Genomic DNA, 16,174 nt, shown 5'->3' with positions numbered 1-16,174 from the left:
GAAAGCATGAGACTTCACACTCTGCACCCGATGCCCCCGGCTCGAGATCCAAAGAACAAACACCACAGGGAGGACTCCCCGGCAACTGCGAGCCCGTGAGTAGCCAGAGACTACCTTCCTGAACCTCCACAGCGACGCCTGCATAGAGAATCCAGAGGCTCCGCCTGATCGCGCCTGCCTTTAACAAGAGACCCGACACCTGGAACCAACACTGCACCCCAGCCCCTAGGACCTGAAGGAATCGAACTTCAACGCAGGAGTGACCCCCAGGCGACCCTCTGCCTAGCCCAGGTGGTGGCTGTCCCGAGAAGCCCCCCTGTGCCTGCCTGCACCGCTAGAGTGACCCCCGGGTCCCTCCATTGATTCCTACCTGAATCCCAACGCCTGCTTTGCTCACTGCACCCAACCGCGCATGTGCCGCTGAGGGTGTACTCTGTGTACAAAACCCTCCTGATCTGCCCCCGAGGACGCAGGTACTTACCTGCTGGCAGACTGCAACAGGAGCACCCCTGTTCACCATAGGCGCCTATGTGTTTTGGGCACCTCTTTGACCTCTGCACCTGGCCGGCACTGAGCTGCTGGTGTGGTAACTTTCGGGTTGCCTTGAACCCCCAACAGTGGGCTGCCTATGCCCCAAACTTGAGACTTGTAAGTGTTTTACTTACCTCCAAAACTAACCTTTACTTACCTCCCCAGGAACTGTTGATTTTTGCACTGTGTACACTTTCAAAATAGCTTATTGCCATTTTTACAAAGACTATGTGATATTGCTTTCATTCAAAGTTCCTAAAGTATCCAAGTAAAGTACCTTACATTTAAAGTATTAACAGTAAATCTTGAACCTGTGGTTCTTAAAATAAACTAAGAAAATATATTTTTCAATATAAAAACCTATTGGCCTGGAGTAAGTCTTTGTGTGTGTGTTTCTCATTTATTGCCTGTGTGTGTACAACAAATGGTTAACACTACCCTCTGATAAGCCTATTGCTCAGCCACAATACCACAAAATAGAGCATTAGAATTATCTACTTTTGCCACTATCTTACCTCTAAGGGGAACCCTTGGACTCTGTGCACACTATTTCCTTTGAAATGCTATATACAGAGCCAACTTCCTACACCTTCTTTTTCTGAATATTTGTAATTAAACATATTTTGACGTTTACACTGGGTTCTCCCAGTGTCCTTTTTTCCTCCTCTTGTGTTAGTCTGTATTCAAGTTAGTCCCCACAGAAGGGAGTACACCTTTCAGGCTGTAACCTTCCAAAACTGTTGTACTTTCTTTTTGGGTTTTGGCGCCTTTTGAGTTGGTGCTCTCTAATGTCCTTTTATGATAACACTGTTACAGTAAGTAAATTTTACTGCACGTACTGCTGTTATGTTTTGAAACTAAGCTCAGTAGGTAGTGAAGTGGAAGGAGTATGTTTTAAGGTGCGTCTGTGAGGAAAGGTCAAGCTTGGTTTTCATTGTGCTCTTCACAGTCATAATGCCATCCTGTGTCAAACAATTGGAAATTCTGTGTTTAATTTTGATACTTGATTTTCTAGTGTTCTCAAAGTTTGTAACATTATTTGTGTTTAGGATTCTGGGACTATGCTTGCTGCAAAATGAACTATGTCCTATAACATTGAATCGGCATGTCATCAAAGTACTTCTTGGCAGAAAAGTAAGTATTATCTCCAAGAAGACCATTTTTCTATTTATTGTTATGTACTTGCTATATCTAGGTGGTGATTACATTATTGAATGCTCAGGAAATAGAAAGCCAATTTCATTGTTTTGCTTGCTACCAACTGTTGGGTTCCTGACTATTTAATGCGGATTGTTTTGAGGAAGGTACTTCACATTTTATCCTTGCTGCAGGCCATGACATGACATTGTTGAATTTGAAAAAGCAGTGTTTGAGGGATGCGTGGCTGTAGGTACACATGCTGTGCATACTTCTACTGTCTAGTGTTAGGCCCACATGTGTGCAAGTTGCTTTTCTTCAAAGAATTCTTCTGTAGACATGAGGTACTGTAACTTCACTTCTTGTTTGCAATGCACATGGTCACCAGTTCCATTGTTAGATAGTTTGCTTTCTGCTATCTGGTTCAGACATGTGCTCCCATGCCCCAGATCAACATTGCTATGGTGGTCTTTCAGCTTTCACAGTTTCAGGTCAGCAGTCCTTCTTGTTAGGTCATCAGGCGTCTGATTTCCTGGGTTCAGAGTCGCCCCTAAATACTAAATTTAGAGGTGTGTTTGGGCTGGAGGGCAGTTGCCAGTGGCTACTGTCCTGAGGGTGGCTACACCCTCCTTGCGCCTCCTCCCTATGGGGAGGGGGCACATCCCTAATCCTATTGGGCTAAATCATCCATGCTTATATGGAGGATTTTCTAAGAAAGGGGTCACCTCAGCTCTGGACACCTTAGGGGCTGTTCTGGCTGGAGAGTGACTCCTCCTTGTTGTTCTCATTAACTCCTCTGGACTTGCGGCTAAAAGAGGGGGCTGTGTCTGGGGGCGGGCATCTCCACTAGCTGGAGTGCCCTGGGGCGTTGTAAGACCAGGCTTGAGCCTTTGAGGCTCACCACCAGGTGTTACAGTTCCTGCAGGGGGAGGTGTGAGGCACCTCCACCCAGGACAGGCTTTATTCCTGGTCACAAAGTGCACAAAAGCACTCACCTCATTTGGCCAGAAACTAGTCTGGAAGTGGCAGGCTGGCAGAGACCTGTCAGCCTAGCACTAGCAGTTGGGCTGGCATGCAGGGGCCATCTCTAAAATGCCTTCTGAGTGCATTTCTCTAATCCCACACTGGCATCAGTGTGGATTTATTGTGCTGAGAAGTTTGATACCAAACTTCCCAGTATTCAGTGTAGCCATTATGGAACTGTGGCGTTCGTATTTGACAAACTCCCAGACCATATACTCTTTATGGCTACCCTGCACTTACAATGTCTAAGAATTGGCTTAGGCAGTGTAGAGGAATAGTGCTCATGCAGCTGTGACCTCACCTGTAGTATAGTGCACCCTGCCTTAGGACTGTAAGGCCTGCTAGAGGGGTGACTTGCCTATTACCGTTTACAAGGGGCTTATCTGTGTGCCAGGGCTGTGCCAATTTTGGAGACAAAGGTACAGTTTTTAGGGAAAGAACACTGGTGCTGGGGCCTGATTAGCAGGGTCCCAGCACCCTTTCAATCAAAGCTGGCATCAACTAAAGGCAAAGGTTAGGGGGTAACCATGCCAACAGTGGCATTTTCCTACACACATTGTCTGCATACATGTGCTATTTAGTGTTGGGCTTGGACACTTGCAAGTTTTTTTTATTTGATGAACGGCTTTCAAGTCACCAGATGCACTGTGACTCCACCATAAGCAGCAATGCGCAGGGGCACCAAGTTCATGTTGGAGAGTATTTTTACCCCCATCAGGTTCAGCTCTGTACTAACAGGGCTTTGAGACACTACTTCTTTCACAATTTTGTTTGTACCCACATGATTATATTTGACACCCATAACCAGTAAAAACCTTTGTCGTTCACACTTTTCCCGATGACACACTTTGCAGAGATGCAAGTCAATGTGCTAACAACAACTAATGTATTGGGGCGTCTTCGGGAGTTTCTTCGTAGAGAATGCACACAGGGTAATGGAACAGGCCCCTTTTCATACTGTTCCCCGTGTCACGTGAAGTACTCATTGTCGGACTCTTACGAGGTGTAAAACCTCTGCCTCTCCCCAGACCATGGCAACGCCTGTGATGCCTGCCTTACCTTCTGGTCAAAGGAAACTCTCCAATACAGACAGAAGAGTCATTGAAGGATTACTGATGCATCTTCTGATGCACCCAATGACACGACCATCATCTTTGGAGAGCAAACCCCTCTTGACGTCGAGGAAGGTGGGTAGGAAATGCCTCCTTGGCATGGTTACCCCCTGACTTTTTGCCTTTGCTGATGCTAAGTTATGATTTGAAAGTGTGCTGAGGCCTGCTAATCAGGCCCCCAGCACCAGTGTTCTTTCCCTAACCTGTACTTTTGTTTCCACAATTGGCACACCCTGGCATCCAGGTAAGTCCCTTGTAACTGGTACCCCGGTACCAAGGGCCCTGATGCCAGGGAAGGTCTCTAAGGGCTGCAGCATATCTTATGCCACCCTGGGGACCCCTCACTCAGCACAGACACACTGCTTGCCAGCTTGTGTGTGCTAGTGGGGATATAAAGACTAAGTCGACATGGCAGTCCCCTCAGGGTGCCATGCCAACCTCACACCGCCTACAGGTATAGATAAGTCACCCCTCTAGCAGACCTTACAGCCCTAAGGCAGGGTGCACTATACCATAGGTGAGGGCATAAGTGCATGAGCACTATGCCCCAACAGTGTCTAAGCAAAACCTTAGACATTGTAAGTGCAGGGTAGCCATAAGAGTATATGGTCTGGGAGTCTGTCATGCACGAACTCCACAGCACCATAATGGCTACACTGAAAACTGTGAAGTTTGGTATCAAACTTCTCAGCACAATAAAAGCACACTGATGCCAGTGTACATTTTATTGTAACATACACCCCAGAGGGCACCTTAGAGGTGCCCCTTGAAACTTTAACCGACTACCTGTGTAGGCTGACTGGTTTTAGCAGCCTGCCACACACCAGACATGTTGCTGGCCACATGGGGAGAGTGCCTTTGTCACTCTGTGGCTAGTAACAAAGCCTGTACTGGGTGGAGATGCTTACCACCTCCCCCTGCACGAACTGTAACACCTATCGGTGAGCCTCAAAGGCTCACCCCCTTTGTTACAGCACCCCAGAGCACTCCAGCTAGTGGAGTTGCCTGCCCCCTCCGGCCACGGCCCCACTTTTGGCGGCAAGGCCGGAAGAGATAATGAGAAAAACAAGGAGGAGTCACTGGCCAGTCAGGACAGCCCCTAAGGTGTCCTGAGGTGACTATGACTTTTAGAAATCCTCCATCTTGCAGATGGAGGATTCTCCCAATAGGGATAGGAATGTGCCCCCCTCCCCTCAGGGAGGAGGCACTGAGAGGGTGTAGCCACCCTCAAGGACAGTAGCCATTGGCCACTGCCCTCCCAGACCTAAACACACCCCTAAATTCAGTATTTAGGGGCTCCCCAGAACCTAGGAAACTAGATTCCTGCAACCTAAGAAGAAGAGGACTGCTGAACTGAAAAACCTGCAGAGAAGAAGGAGACACCAACTGCTTTGGTCCCAGCTCTACCGGCCTGTCTCCCCACTTCTAAAGACACTGCTCCAGCGACGCATTCCCAGGGTCCAGCAACCTCTGAAGCCTCAGAGGACTACCCTGCATCTAGAAGGACCAAAAACTCCAGAGGACAGCGGCTCTGTTCCACAAAGACTGCAACTTTGCAACAAAGGAGCAACTTTGAAACAACACACGTTTCCCGCTGGAAGCGTTAGACTTTGTTCTCCACAAGTCGAGCCGGGGGCGTCGGGTGCAGAGTGCAATCACTTCAGGGAGGACTCCCCGGCGACTACGAGACCGTGAATAGCCAGAGTTGCCCCCCCTGAGCTCCCACAGCGACGCCTGCAGAGGGAATCCCGAGGCTCCCCCTGACTGCGACTGCCTGCTTCAAAGACCCGACACCTGGTAAAGGCACTGCATCCGCAGCCCCCAGGACCTGAAGGATCCAACCTCCAGTGCAGGAGCGACCACCAGGTGGCCCTCTCCCTTGCCCAGGTGGTGGTTACCCAGAGGAGCCCCCCCCCCCCCCCTTGCCTGCCTGCATCGCTGAAGAGACCCCTTGGTCTCCCATTGATTTGTATTGAAAACCCAACGCTTGTTTGCACACTGCACCCGGCCGCCCCCGTGCTGCTGAGGGTGTACTTTCTGTGTGGGCTTGTGTTCCCTCCCTCCTCCCCTCCCCTCCCCTCCTGGTGCCGTACAAAACCCCCCTGGTCTGCCCTCCGAAGACACGGGTACTTACCTGCTGGCAGACTGGAACCGGGGCACCCCCTTCTCCATTGAAGCCTATGCGTTTTGGGCACCGCTTTGACCTCTGCACCTGACCAGCCCTGAGCTGCTGGTGTGGTAACTTTGGGGTTGCTCTGAACCCCCAACGGTGGGCTACCTTGGACCCAAACTTGAACCCCGTAGGTGGTTTACTTACCTGCAGAAACTAACAAACACTTACCTCCCCCAGGAACTGTTGAAAATTGCACTGTCTAGTTTTAAAATAGCTATATGTCATTTGTGTGAAAACTGTGTATGCTATTTTGCTAATTCAAAGTTCCTAAAGTACCTACCTGAAATACCTTTCATTTGAAGTATTACTTGTAAATCTCTGTAGGTGTTTTACTTACCTGCAAAACTAACCAAAACTTAATTCCCCCAGGAACTGTTGAAAATTGCACTGTCTAGTTTTAAAATAGCTTATTGCCATTTTTGCTAAAACTGTACATGATATTGTGTTGATTCAAAGTTCCTAAGATACCGGAGTGAAATGCCTTTAATTTGAAGTATTACTTGTAAATCTTGAACCTGTGGTTCTTAAAATAAACAAAGAAAATATATTTTTCTATATAAAAACCTATTGGCCTGGAGTTAAGTCTGAGTGTGTGTTCCTCATTTATTGCCTGTGTGTGTACAACAAATGCTTAACACTACTCCTCTGATAAGCCTACTGCTCGACCACACTACCACAAAATAGAGCATTAGAATTATCTCTTTTTGCCACTATCTTACCTCTAAGGGGAACCCTTGGACTCTGTGCATAATATTCCTTACTTTGAAATAGTGCATACAGTGCCAACTTCCTACAGTGGGGATGACACTCCTTCTGACATTCTGCCCCCCAACTATCGCCCAGCCTAAGGGTGGGCTTCTCCAGTGGCTCAGACCAGGAGGAAAAAGGAGGCGCTCTCAACCTCCACAACTACCAGCCCTCAAACAAAGCTCTGCATTAGGGTTGTGAGTATGGTCATCACTGGCACATAAGCTAAGCCTCTTAAGAGGACACCCAGAGAGATAGACAATTGCCCAGGGGAGTTGGGGAAGCCACTGCTACTGAAACCTGTTGAGACTGCTTCAGAAGGGAAGGCTCCATAAGAAAATAGCCATCTTGTAATCTAAACTAATATCTCTGATCATATTTTATGTTTAATCAAAGATATATTGTTTAATAAGGCACAGCTATACTATACCTTGAAGCAGCAGCTCCTCAGAAAGGAACAGAAGCTAAGGTTAGTGGATCAAATAAAGAAGTGCATGAAATAGGGGCATAAAGCATGGCAAATACAATACATTCATGCAAAAACAATGTTCTAAATGAGAAGGACTTTCCTTACGAATGTGGGGCTTTCCACACTGCACATGAAAGTGCTCGATAGGTTAGTCTTCTAATCCCTATTTTGACTTCAATCCACCCTAATTTTTCTATGATCATTCACATAGTGCAATTAATTGCAAACATTATTTAGCAATGTATCCATGTATAATTTTTATATTTTGTGTTCTACACTTCTAGGTGAATTGGCATGATTTTGCTTTTTTTGATCCAGTTATGTATGAGAGTTTACGGCAGCTTATACTCGCTTCTCAGAGTACAGATGCTGATGCAGTCTTTGCAGCAATGGACCTAGCTTTTGCAATTGACCTGTGTAAAGAGGAGGGTGGAGGACAGGTATGTACTAAATAACTAAAAATCACAACCAAAATGTAACATTTGTGAAACTTGCTACTGTTTGAGTTATTTTTTTTTTTTTTTTGTTTTTTTTTTTTTTTTACAAGTATTGCGCCTCTTAGATTATTTAGATTTTTTCTGAATTGTGTTCTTATTCAGTAGCATGGAGATATTTACATCTAAGAAAGTATAAATATGTTACGGTTGATTCAACATTAATAATCATACTAGAGACCACAACATTGACGTATTCTTAGTTGCGAGCCGTGTTGTCACTGAAAAGTTTTCCACGCCTATTTTAATGCTTCCATTTTTTTTGTATGGTCACCCCCAAAGTTTTGGAATGATGCTGCTGTTTTATGGACTCAGAGTAAACTGAGGCCTGTTAAACAGACTTAGGGCGCCTTCCCTAACCTTAAAATGTGTATGTTGGATTGGCTTATACCCAATTGGATTAAGCTAACTTAGTTGTAAGGCCTTAGTATTGTGGTACTATGGACCTATATGTTTGAGGGTCACCCCAGGGATTGCAGCACTGGTTGTGCCACCATGGGTGTGGCACAAATAAAACATGGCTCTTAGTTTACCACTGCAGACTGTAATGAGATGAGTATAGAACACTCATGTCGCCAGCCATCTGCATTTCTTTTGCAAGAGCTTAGCAGCTCCTCAGACACTGGTCTCGGCCCTCCCTGCCGCTTGTTTTCCTAATGTGTTCACAATATGTGGCTATGACCTCTGTGCTAATCTCGCCCCATTTACATTCCCATAATAAACTCCAGCAACAATCCCCATGCTTGTTCTTGTTTTGTTACTGAAACCTATCCTCATGTTGCTAATTTACCTCATTGCCTGTCTGTAGAGTCACATTTGCTGTGCATTCAAAGAGGGAGACGATTTTTTCTAGTGCACAGCAGCATTTAAATGAACTACAGGAACCTTCCCAGCTAGGGACAGTACATATATGGCATGGGACAATATGGATTAATGACAACTTACATGGTCATGGGACAATAGGTACTAAGGATGGCACTCCACTCTACGCCACTCTAAGCAACGCCACTCCACACAATACCAGTCTGCTCCACACAGTGCAATTCCGCTTCACACAATGCCACTCCACGCAACTGCATTCCACTCTACGCAACGCCACTCCACACAATGTTGCTTTGCCTACGCATCGCCACATGGCTCACGCAAAGCCATTTCACTCTATACAATGCCACTCTGCTCTGCACAGCAGCACACAACTCCACGCACTGCCACTCTATGCCACACCACTCTGCGCATTACGACTCCACACAAGTGCAGTCCACTCTATGCAGTGCAACTCCACTCTACACACTGCCACTCCACACAGCTGAACTCCACTCTACACCACTCTGTGCTGTCTTTCTATGTCATGTCACACTATTCCACTCCACTCGCATCCATGCCACTCTCTGCAATGCCTCGCGACGTGTCATTCCACCCTACACAACGTCACTCCATGCAACTGCACTCCACTGTATGCAGCACCACTCCATGCAACTGCACTCCACTCTATGCATCACCACTCCACGTAATGCCACACTTCTCTACTCCACTCCGCTCTGTGCAACTCCACTCCACTTTATGTAGTGCCACTCAACTTTATGCATTCCACTCTACTTTATGCATTCCACTCTACTTTATGCAACTCCATTCTACACCACCCCACTCACCTCTACACAGCGCCACTCCATTCTATGCCACACCACTATGCCATTCCACGCAGCACCACTCCACTCTGTGCAGCACCACTCCATGCAAAGCCACTCTACACCCGCCATTCCAATCTATGCATGACTAAAACACATTGGCAAAGCCGATAGCTCTTGCATAGGCGAGGCCTATCGACTTTGGCACACACCACACAGCAACAGGCACCCCCTCAAAAGTAATAACACACATTTGAACACAAACAATCATCCATAACTTCACAAACATACGGCTAAAAAACATTCACATTGACAACGCCAAAAGGCTCTGAGCTTAGCTATTACTGAGACCTACTGGCTTTGCCAATGCTTGTTAATATATGTAACTCACCCATAAGGTGACCTGTCGATCCCTAAGGCAGGGTGTAGGAAAGTACCCCTTTTGTCATGGTTACCGCTACACACACTTTTTTGCCCGATGGCTGATGCTAGTTTGACTGAGTGTGTGCGGGGATCCTACTAACCAGGCCTCAGCACCTATGTTCTTTCCCTAAATTCTACCATTACTTCCACAATTGGCACACCCCTGGCACACAGCTAAGTTCCTTGTAGAAGGTACCAGTGGTACTAAGGGCCCTATGGCCAAGGATGGTACATAAGGGCTGCAGCATGTTTTATGTTACACTAAGAGACCCCTTGCCAAACACATGCACCCTGCCATTGCAGATTGTGTGTGTTGGTGTGAAGAAAAAGGTAAAGTCAACATGGCATCCCTCCCTGGGTGCCATGCCCACAAACCACTCCTGGTGGCATAGGTAAGGTCACCCTTCTTGCAGGCCTTGCAGCCCTAAGGCAGGGTGCACTATACCACAGGTGAGGGCATAGCTGCATGAGCAATAAGACCCTTCACTAAGTTCATTCTTAAGCATTATAAGTGCAGTGTGGCCATATTAAGTACATGGGCTGGGAGTTTGTCATTACAAGCTCCACAGCTCCTTGATGGCTTCACTGAAGACGGGAAAGTTTGGTGTCTTAGCTCAATAAACCCACACTGTTGCCAGTATTGGATTTATTGAAAAATGCACACAAAGGGCATCTTAGAGATGCCCCCTGTATTTCACCCGACCCTTTAGGGTAAGGCTGACCAGTCTGTGCGAGCCTGCCACTAACAGACAAGTTTATGACCCCATGGGGTGAGAGCCTTTGTGCTCTCTGGGTCAGGAACAAAGCCTGTTCTGGGTGGAGGTGTTTCACATCTCCCGTTGCAGAAACTGCAACACTTGGCTGTGAGCCTTAAAGGCTCCTTTTTCGTGTTACACTGCCCCAGGGCACACCAGCTAGTGGAAGATGCCTGTCTCCCCCCCCCTCAATCTACCCCTCCCCCCATACCCCTCTCCCTCACAGACCAAGCCCCACTTTTTGCAACAGGTCCGACAGGAAAATTAGCAAACACCTTGAGGTGTGCCCACCGTAGCTAGGACCACCCCTAGGGTGCCCAGAGCTGAGGTGAACCCCTCCTGGCAAAATCCTCCATTTCGCTTTGGAGGGTATTAGCCAGAAGGGTTAGGAATGTGCCCCCCTTCCCAAAGTGAGTGAGCACAGGAAGGGTGTAACCACCCTCAGGGACATTAGCCGTTGGCTCCTGCCTTCTGACCCCTGTAACGCCCCTAAATCTAGTACTTTGGGGGCACCCCTGAACATTTGACTTTAGATTCCTGGTGACCTGACAAGAACTGAAGAGCCACACCAGCAGAGAAGACTCCAGACGACAACTGGCTTGGCCCCTGCCCTGCTGGTCTGTCTGCTACTTCAAGAATCCTGCTACAAGAATATGACTCATACTGCTGGACAAGCGACCTTTATGAACCCCCAGAGGACTGCCTGCCTGTCCAAGATCTGTTCAGGACAGCGGCCCTGTCCAAAAAGAAACCTCCAAAAGGTCTCCACAACCACCCTGGACCTGCAAGTCCTACCCACTCTGCACCAGAAGCCTGCATCCCGTGTCCAGGTGGTCCACTGGTCCAGAGAAGGTCCCAAGCGCAATTGCGACCTTGAGTCCACCTGGGTTGACCCCTCCTGACCAACACGAAAGTACCTGCAGCTTAAATAAGGAGGAATCCTGTAGGAAAACTACTCTTTTTGGCATGGTACACCCACTTTTTGCCTTGTTTATCAGTGTGTTTAGACTGTCTCCACTGGGATCCTGCTAACCATGACCCTAGTGGTTGTGCTCTCCTCCATATTTGGTTGCTCTGGTACCCTTTCACACCCCACAATTGGCATACTGGTGTACCCCTGTAAGTCTCTAGTATATGGTACTTGGGTACCCAAGGCATTGGTGCATCAGAGGTCACCCATGGGCTGCAGCGTGTTTTATGCCACCCATGGGAGCCCATGCAAACTTTCTCTGCAGGCCTGCCATTGTAGCCTATGTGAAAAGGGACATGCACCCTTTCACTACTGGTCACTGCACCAGGCCACTGAAAGTCAGCCCTATGTTAGGCCCTTTTAGCCTAGAGGGCAGGGTGCAGGTTCCTGTGTGTGAGGGCACTCCTACATGAGCAGAGGTGCCCCTACGAACTCCAGTTCCAATGCACTGGACTTCTTAAGTGCGGTGAAGCCATTTTACCTGTGTGCTGGCCACAGGTCACTACCTGTGTCCAGCTACATGATGGTAACTCCAGACCTGGGCATGTTTGATATTAAACATGTCTGATTCATACCCCAATACTAATGCCAGTATTGGTGGCATGACTCCATGCACTATGGGGGCTCTTTAGAGGACCCCCCAGAATTCCGCAGGATTTGCGGGCAGCCCGCACTGCTGCAGGTTTCTTCCCTCCTGCTGATTGACCAGCTCAGGCAGAGGAAGGCAGAACAAAGGATTTCCTGTGGGAGAGGGACGCAACACCCTCTCCCTTGAAACTAGGACTTAAAAGGCTGGAGATGAGTAGCCTTCTCAAGCCATTGGTTTGTTTTGAAGGGCACATTTGATGCCCACCTTACAAAAACTGGTGTCCTCCTTGCATAAACCGGTTTGCACCAGTCAAGGGACCCCAGTCCCTGCTCTGGTGTGAACCTGGACAAAGGAAAGGGGAGTGACCACTCCCCTGTCTTTCACGACCCTAGGGGTGGTGCCCAGAGCTCCTCCAGGTGGCCACTCGATTCTGAAATCTTGAAAACAAGCTGTGCAGAGTCCCTTGGGAGCATCTGAGTGGCCAGGTCAGGCAGGTGATGTCAGTGACCCCCTCTGATTGATGGTCACCGTGCAAAGTGACCTAGCCCCCTGTTAGGGCTATTTAGGGACTTTCTTGCACGTGGGTTCCCAGATTCAGCGTGCAAGACTTCACCAGTACTCTTCTGCATCAACCTCTACTGCCTCTGGCCACTGGAACCGCAACTGGACCACTCAGGAACCAACCAGACTGCAACTCCTGAGACGACCTTGCCTTGCAACATTGTTTTCCCCTGCTCCCTTCACTAACTTCAACATTTCCACGGCTGTGCATACTCGGGGGTTGGCAAGACTTCAGCTGCACCAAGAAGCAAGAAAGGAATCCCCCTTGGAGTGAAGGAGTCACTTTCCTCTATCTGCAGGCACCTAAGACAACGGCGTCTGGCTGCGTGGATCTGCCCTCCTCTGGAACTGCGTGGATACTGCAACACAGGGGGTGCGGTCTGGAGTGGTCCCCTATTTCCTTTCTGCCCTCTGTCCAGTTTGGGAGACAGTGAGCCCTTGCCTCTCCTTGCAGGACAGTACCTCAGTGCACCACAACTCTTGGAGGAACCAAGGCTTGTTGACTCCTGCTCTGAGTGATCTTCAGGCTCTAAGTAACCCCGGCCTCCCCTCCAAGGGTCGAGTACCCTGGACTTTGCTGATCCTTTTCAGCCCTACAATTCTACTTTTGCTTCAGCTTACATTTACCACAGTTTGTTGGTGGTTCTCCTGACCACTGACCATCTGCTACCCGACGACCGAAGTTGAATATCATCTGCACGTTCCAAGGACTTCTCTGCAGCTCCCTGGCTCCACATCTGATCTTCTTTCCCCGTCAACCCGATCCTTGATTCGCAGAAAGGTGGTGGGTAGTGGCTCCTGCCCTGTCTGGGCACTCCATCGTTGACTGGACTCTGTCCCCTTCTTTAGCAGGTCGTCTTCTCCCAGAATCCACCCTTGGGTTCCTCTGGTCTGGTCGTGTTCTTGTAAAGTTCCTGTTCTAAGTCCTCTTGTTTATCCTTCGGAAGACCTCTGCTCTCCTGGTTGCCACTTAGGTACCAGCTCTTGGAGTCCTTAGTTCTTCCATCTCCCCTCTAACTACGCCATGTCCTTGGGTGGAGGGCTTCAACTCTCATTTTACTATTTCAGTATATGGTTTGCCCCCCCCCCCCCTTTAGGACCCTAGCTATTGTTTCCTATCTGTTACTGTGTAAATGTATATAGTGTGTACTTACATCCAGTTGGGGGGACTGCCTGTAGGTAATCTAGTTCATTGTTACTATAATAAAGTTCCTTTATTTATGCAACACTGTGGTTCCTTTCAGTTGTGATAAGTTCCTGTGTGACTGTTGTGGTTTTGCAAGTGCTTTACACTTCTCCTAGATAAGTCTTGGCTGCTCATCCTCAGAGACCTCTAGAGAGCCCTAGCTTCCTAGACACTGTCTTCATTCACTAATAGGGGATACCTGTACCTTGTATAAGGTGTAAGTACCTTGGGTACCCATCACACACCAGGCCAGCTTCCTACAGTGACTGACTGGTTTGTTCCTGCCTGCAATTAGCAGCCAAGATTCTGACCCCATGAGATGAGAGGCTTTGTGCTCTCTGAGGTCAGGAACAAAGCCTGCTCTGGGAAAGGTGCTTCACACCTCCCCCCTTCAGGAACTGCAACACTTGGCGGTGAGCCTCAAAGGCTACCTGCCATTTGATACACTGCCCCAGGGCACTCCTGCTAGTGGAGATGCCCGCCCCCAGGACCAAGCCCCACTTTTGGTGGCTGGTCCAGTGGGAAAATTTGAAAATGCTTGGAGTGACCACTTCAGCTGGAACCACTCCTAGGATGTCCAGAGCTGAAGTGACCACCTCCTTGCAGAATCCTCCTTATTTTGGAGTAGAGTAGCCAGTAGGGATAGGAATGTGCCTCCCTTCCCAAAGGGAGTGGGCGCAGGAAGGGTGTAGCCTGCCTAAGGGGCAGTAGCGATTGGCTAATGCCTTCTGACCCCTGTAACGCCCCCAAGTCTAGTATTTAGTGGCACCCCTGAAGCTTGCTCTTCAGATTTCTGGTTACCTCTAGAAGGACTGAAGAGCCGACCCCAGCAGTGAAGACTCCAGACAACAACTGACTTGACCCCAGCCCTACCGGCCTGTTTGCAGCTTTGACTCCTGCTAACAAAAGGTGACGCATCCTGCAAGACCAGCAACAATCAGCAAACCTCCAGCAGTCTGCCTGACCAGCAGAGGACCAAGGACTCCCTTCAACAGCGGTCCCGCCCACAGAGAAACATCCAATAAAGACTCAGAACTGCCCCAGATTTGCGAGCCCTGCCCTCTCTGCACCAGACGCCCATGGCTTGTGTCCAGGTGGCCCACCAGACCAGAAGAGGTCCCCAGACGATTCCGACCTGGAGTCCACCCTGGGTTGACACCACCTGCCCAACAAGACAACACCTGCAGCTTAAACCCAGAGGACACCCCTAACACCGACTGGATCCGACAAAGCTTCCAGACGCCCAAGGTACCCCTGCATCTCCAGCCCCCTGGGCTTGGGGAATCCAATTGATGCTCCAGTAACATCCAGCGGGCTCCTCTCCTACCTGTCCAGCCTTTGGTTTTCCGCATACAACTCCCTGGATCCAACCTGCAGCATCTTTGTGACCCCCTGGCCTCCCCCATTGAAACGCATTGGGCAATGTGTTTGCACCATGCAACTGGCCACCCCTGTGCCCGCTGAGGGTGTGTGTTTGGTGCTGACCTTTGTCATAAAACTTGCTGTTATGCAATACTATTTTGGGTACATTAATAACATTTCTAAACTCCCTTATTAGGGCTATAATATTCCCTTCATTCACTATGGGGGAATGTCGATATACTGAAATAGCCAGAGTTGAGTTGAAAATGGAAACGAGAAGGCAGAACTTTGCTGCAAGTGCTTGCATTTTTAAAATGTGTTTTGCAATGCATTATTCACCATATTTTGGCCACTGTCATGCTGTAATGAATATATACAGTGAAAATAAAGGTTTCCTACATTTGTTTTTGCTTCCTGTGATTGCACATATGTCTAGAGATCCTTTGTCCAGTTGTGATTCTCCAAATGGTATTGGTCTTTTGAGAGAATTTAACATGAAAGTTGTTAATTTCCAGACATTTGACTTGTACACCTTTTGTTTACTATTTTTCTTAGGTAGAGCTTATCACAAATGGCGTAAATGTGCCAGTCACCCCTCAAAATGTGTACGAGTATGTACGAAAGTATGCTGAACATCGAATGTTAGTAGTTGCTGAGCAGCCTCTACATGTAAGTATTAAGCAGCCTTTGACTCATTCCTTCCACAGCCTGACAAAATGAAACATGAATTTATTTAGAGCTGATGCGTAATAGATTTCACAAATTTTCATCACTCTTGGAATTCATATAATCCCTCCATGAATAGAGTACGTATGTTTCAAAAGGATCAACTCAAATTTCTGTGTTCCTGTGCTTGTCATTAGGCCTCACAATTTTTCATCTCATTTTGCCCTGAGTCTTGGTATAATACTTAGCTTTTCCTTTCTTACTATCCCAATTTTGGTGGTATCAATTTTATTTTCAAAACGTTATTTCCTCATGATCCATTCAACAGCAGAGGTTAATTTAGCTTCCTTC

The 16,174-nt window shown here is 48.1% G+C and overlaps 1 protein-coding gene across 8 annotated transcripts in view; it reads left to right on the top strand.

Moving 5' to 3' along the window:
• The window catches only part of UBR5 (ubiquitin protein ligase E3 component n-recognin 5), a 1,605,594-nt gene that overhangs the window by 1,479,715 nt on the left and 109,705 nt on the right, over positions 1-16,174 (top strand). For all 8 annotated transcript variants that reach the window (XM_069220579.1, XM_069220580.1, XM_069220578.1 and 5 more), the window contains 3 exons: positions 1,581-1,665; positions 7,477-7,632; positions 15,713-15,826. In XM_069220579.1, the coding sequence (XP_069076680.1) occupies positions 1,581-1,665; positions 7,477-7,632; positions 15,713-15,826 (355 nt within the window). The remainder of the gene's footprint in view (positions 1-1,580; positions 1,666-7,476; positions 7,633-15,712; positions 15,827-16,174) is intronic.

This window comes from Pleurodeles waltl, chromosome 2_2 (genome assembly GCF_031143425.1).
Source record: "Pleurodeles waltl isolate 20211129_DDA chromosome 2_2, aPleWal1.hap1.20221129, whole genome shotgun sequence".
NCBI classification, from domain to species: domain Eukaryota; kingdom Metazoa; phylum Chordata; class Amphibia; order Caudata; family Salamandridae; genus Pleurodeles; species Pleurodeles waltl.
This window is presented reverse-complemented; position numbering and strand designations above follow the sequence as displayed.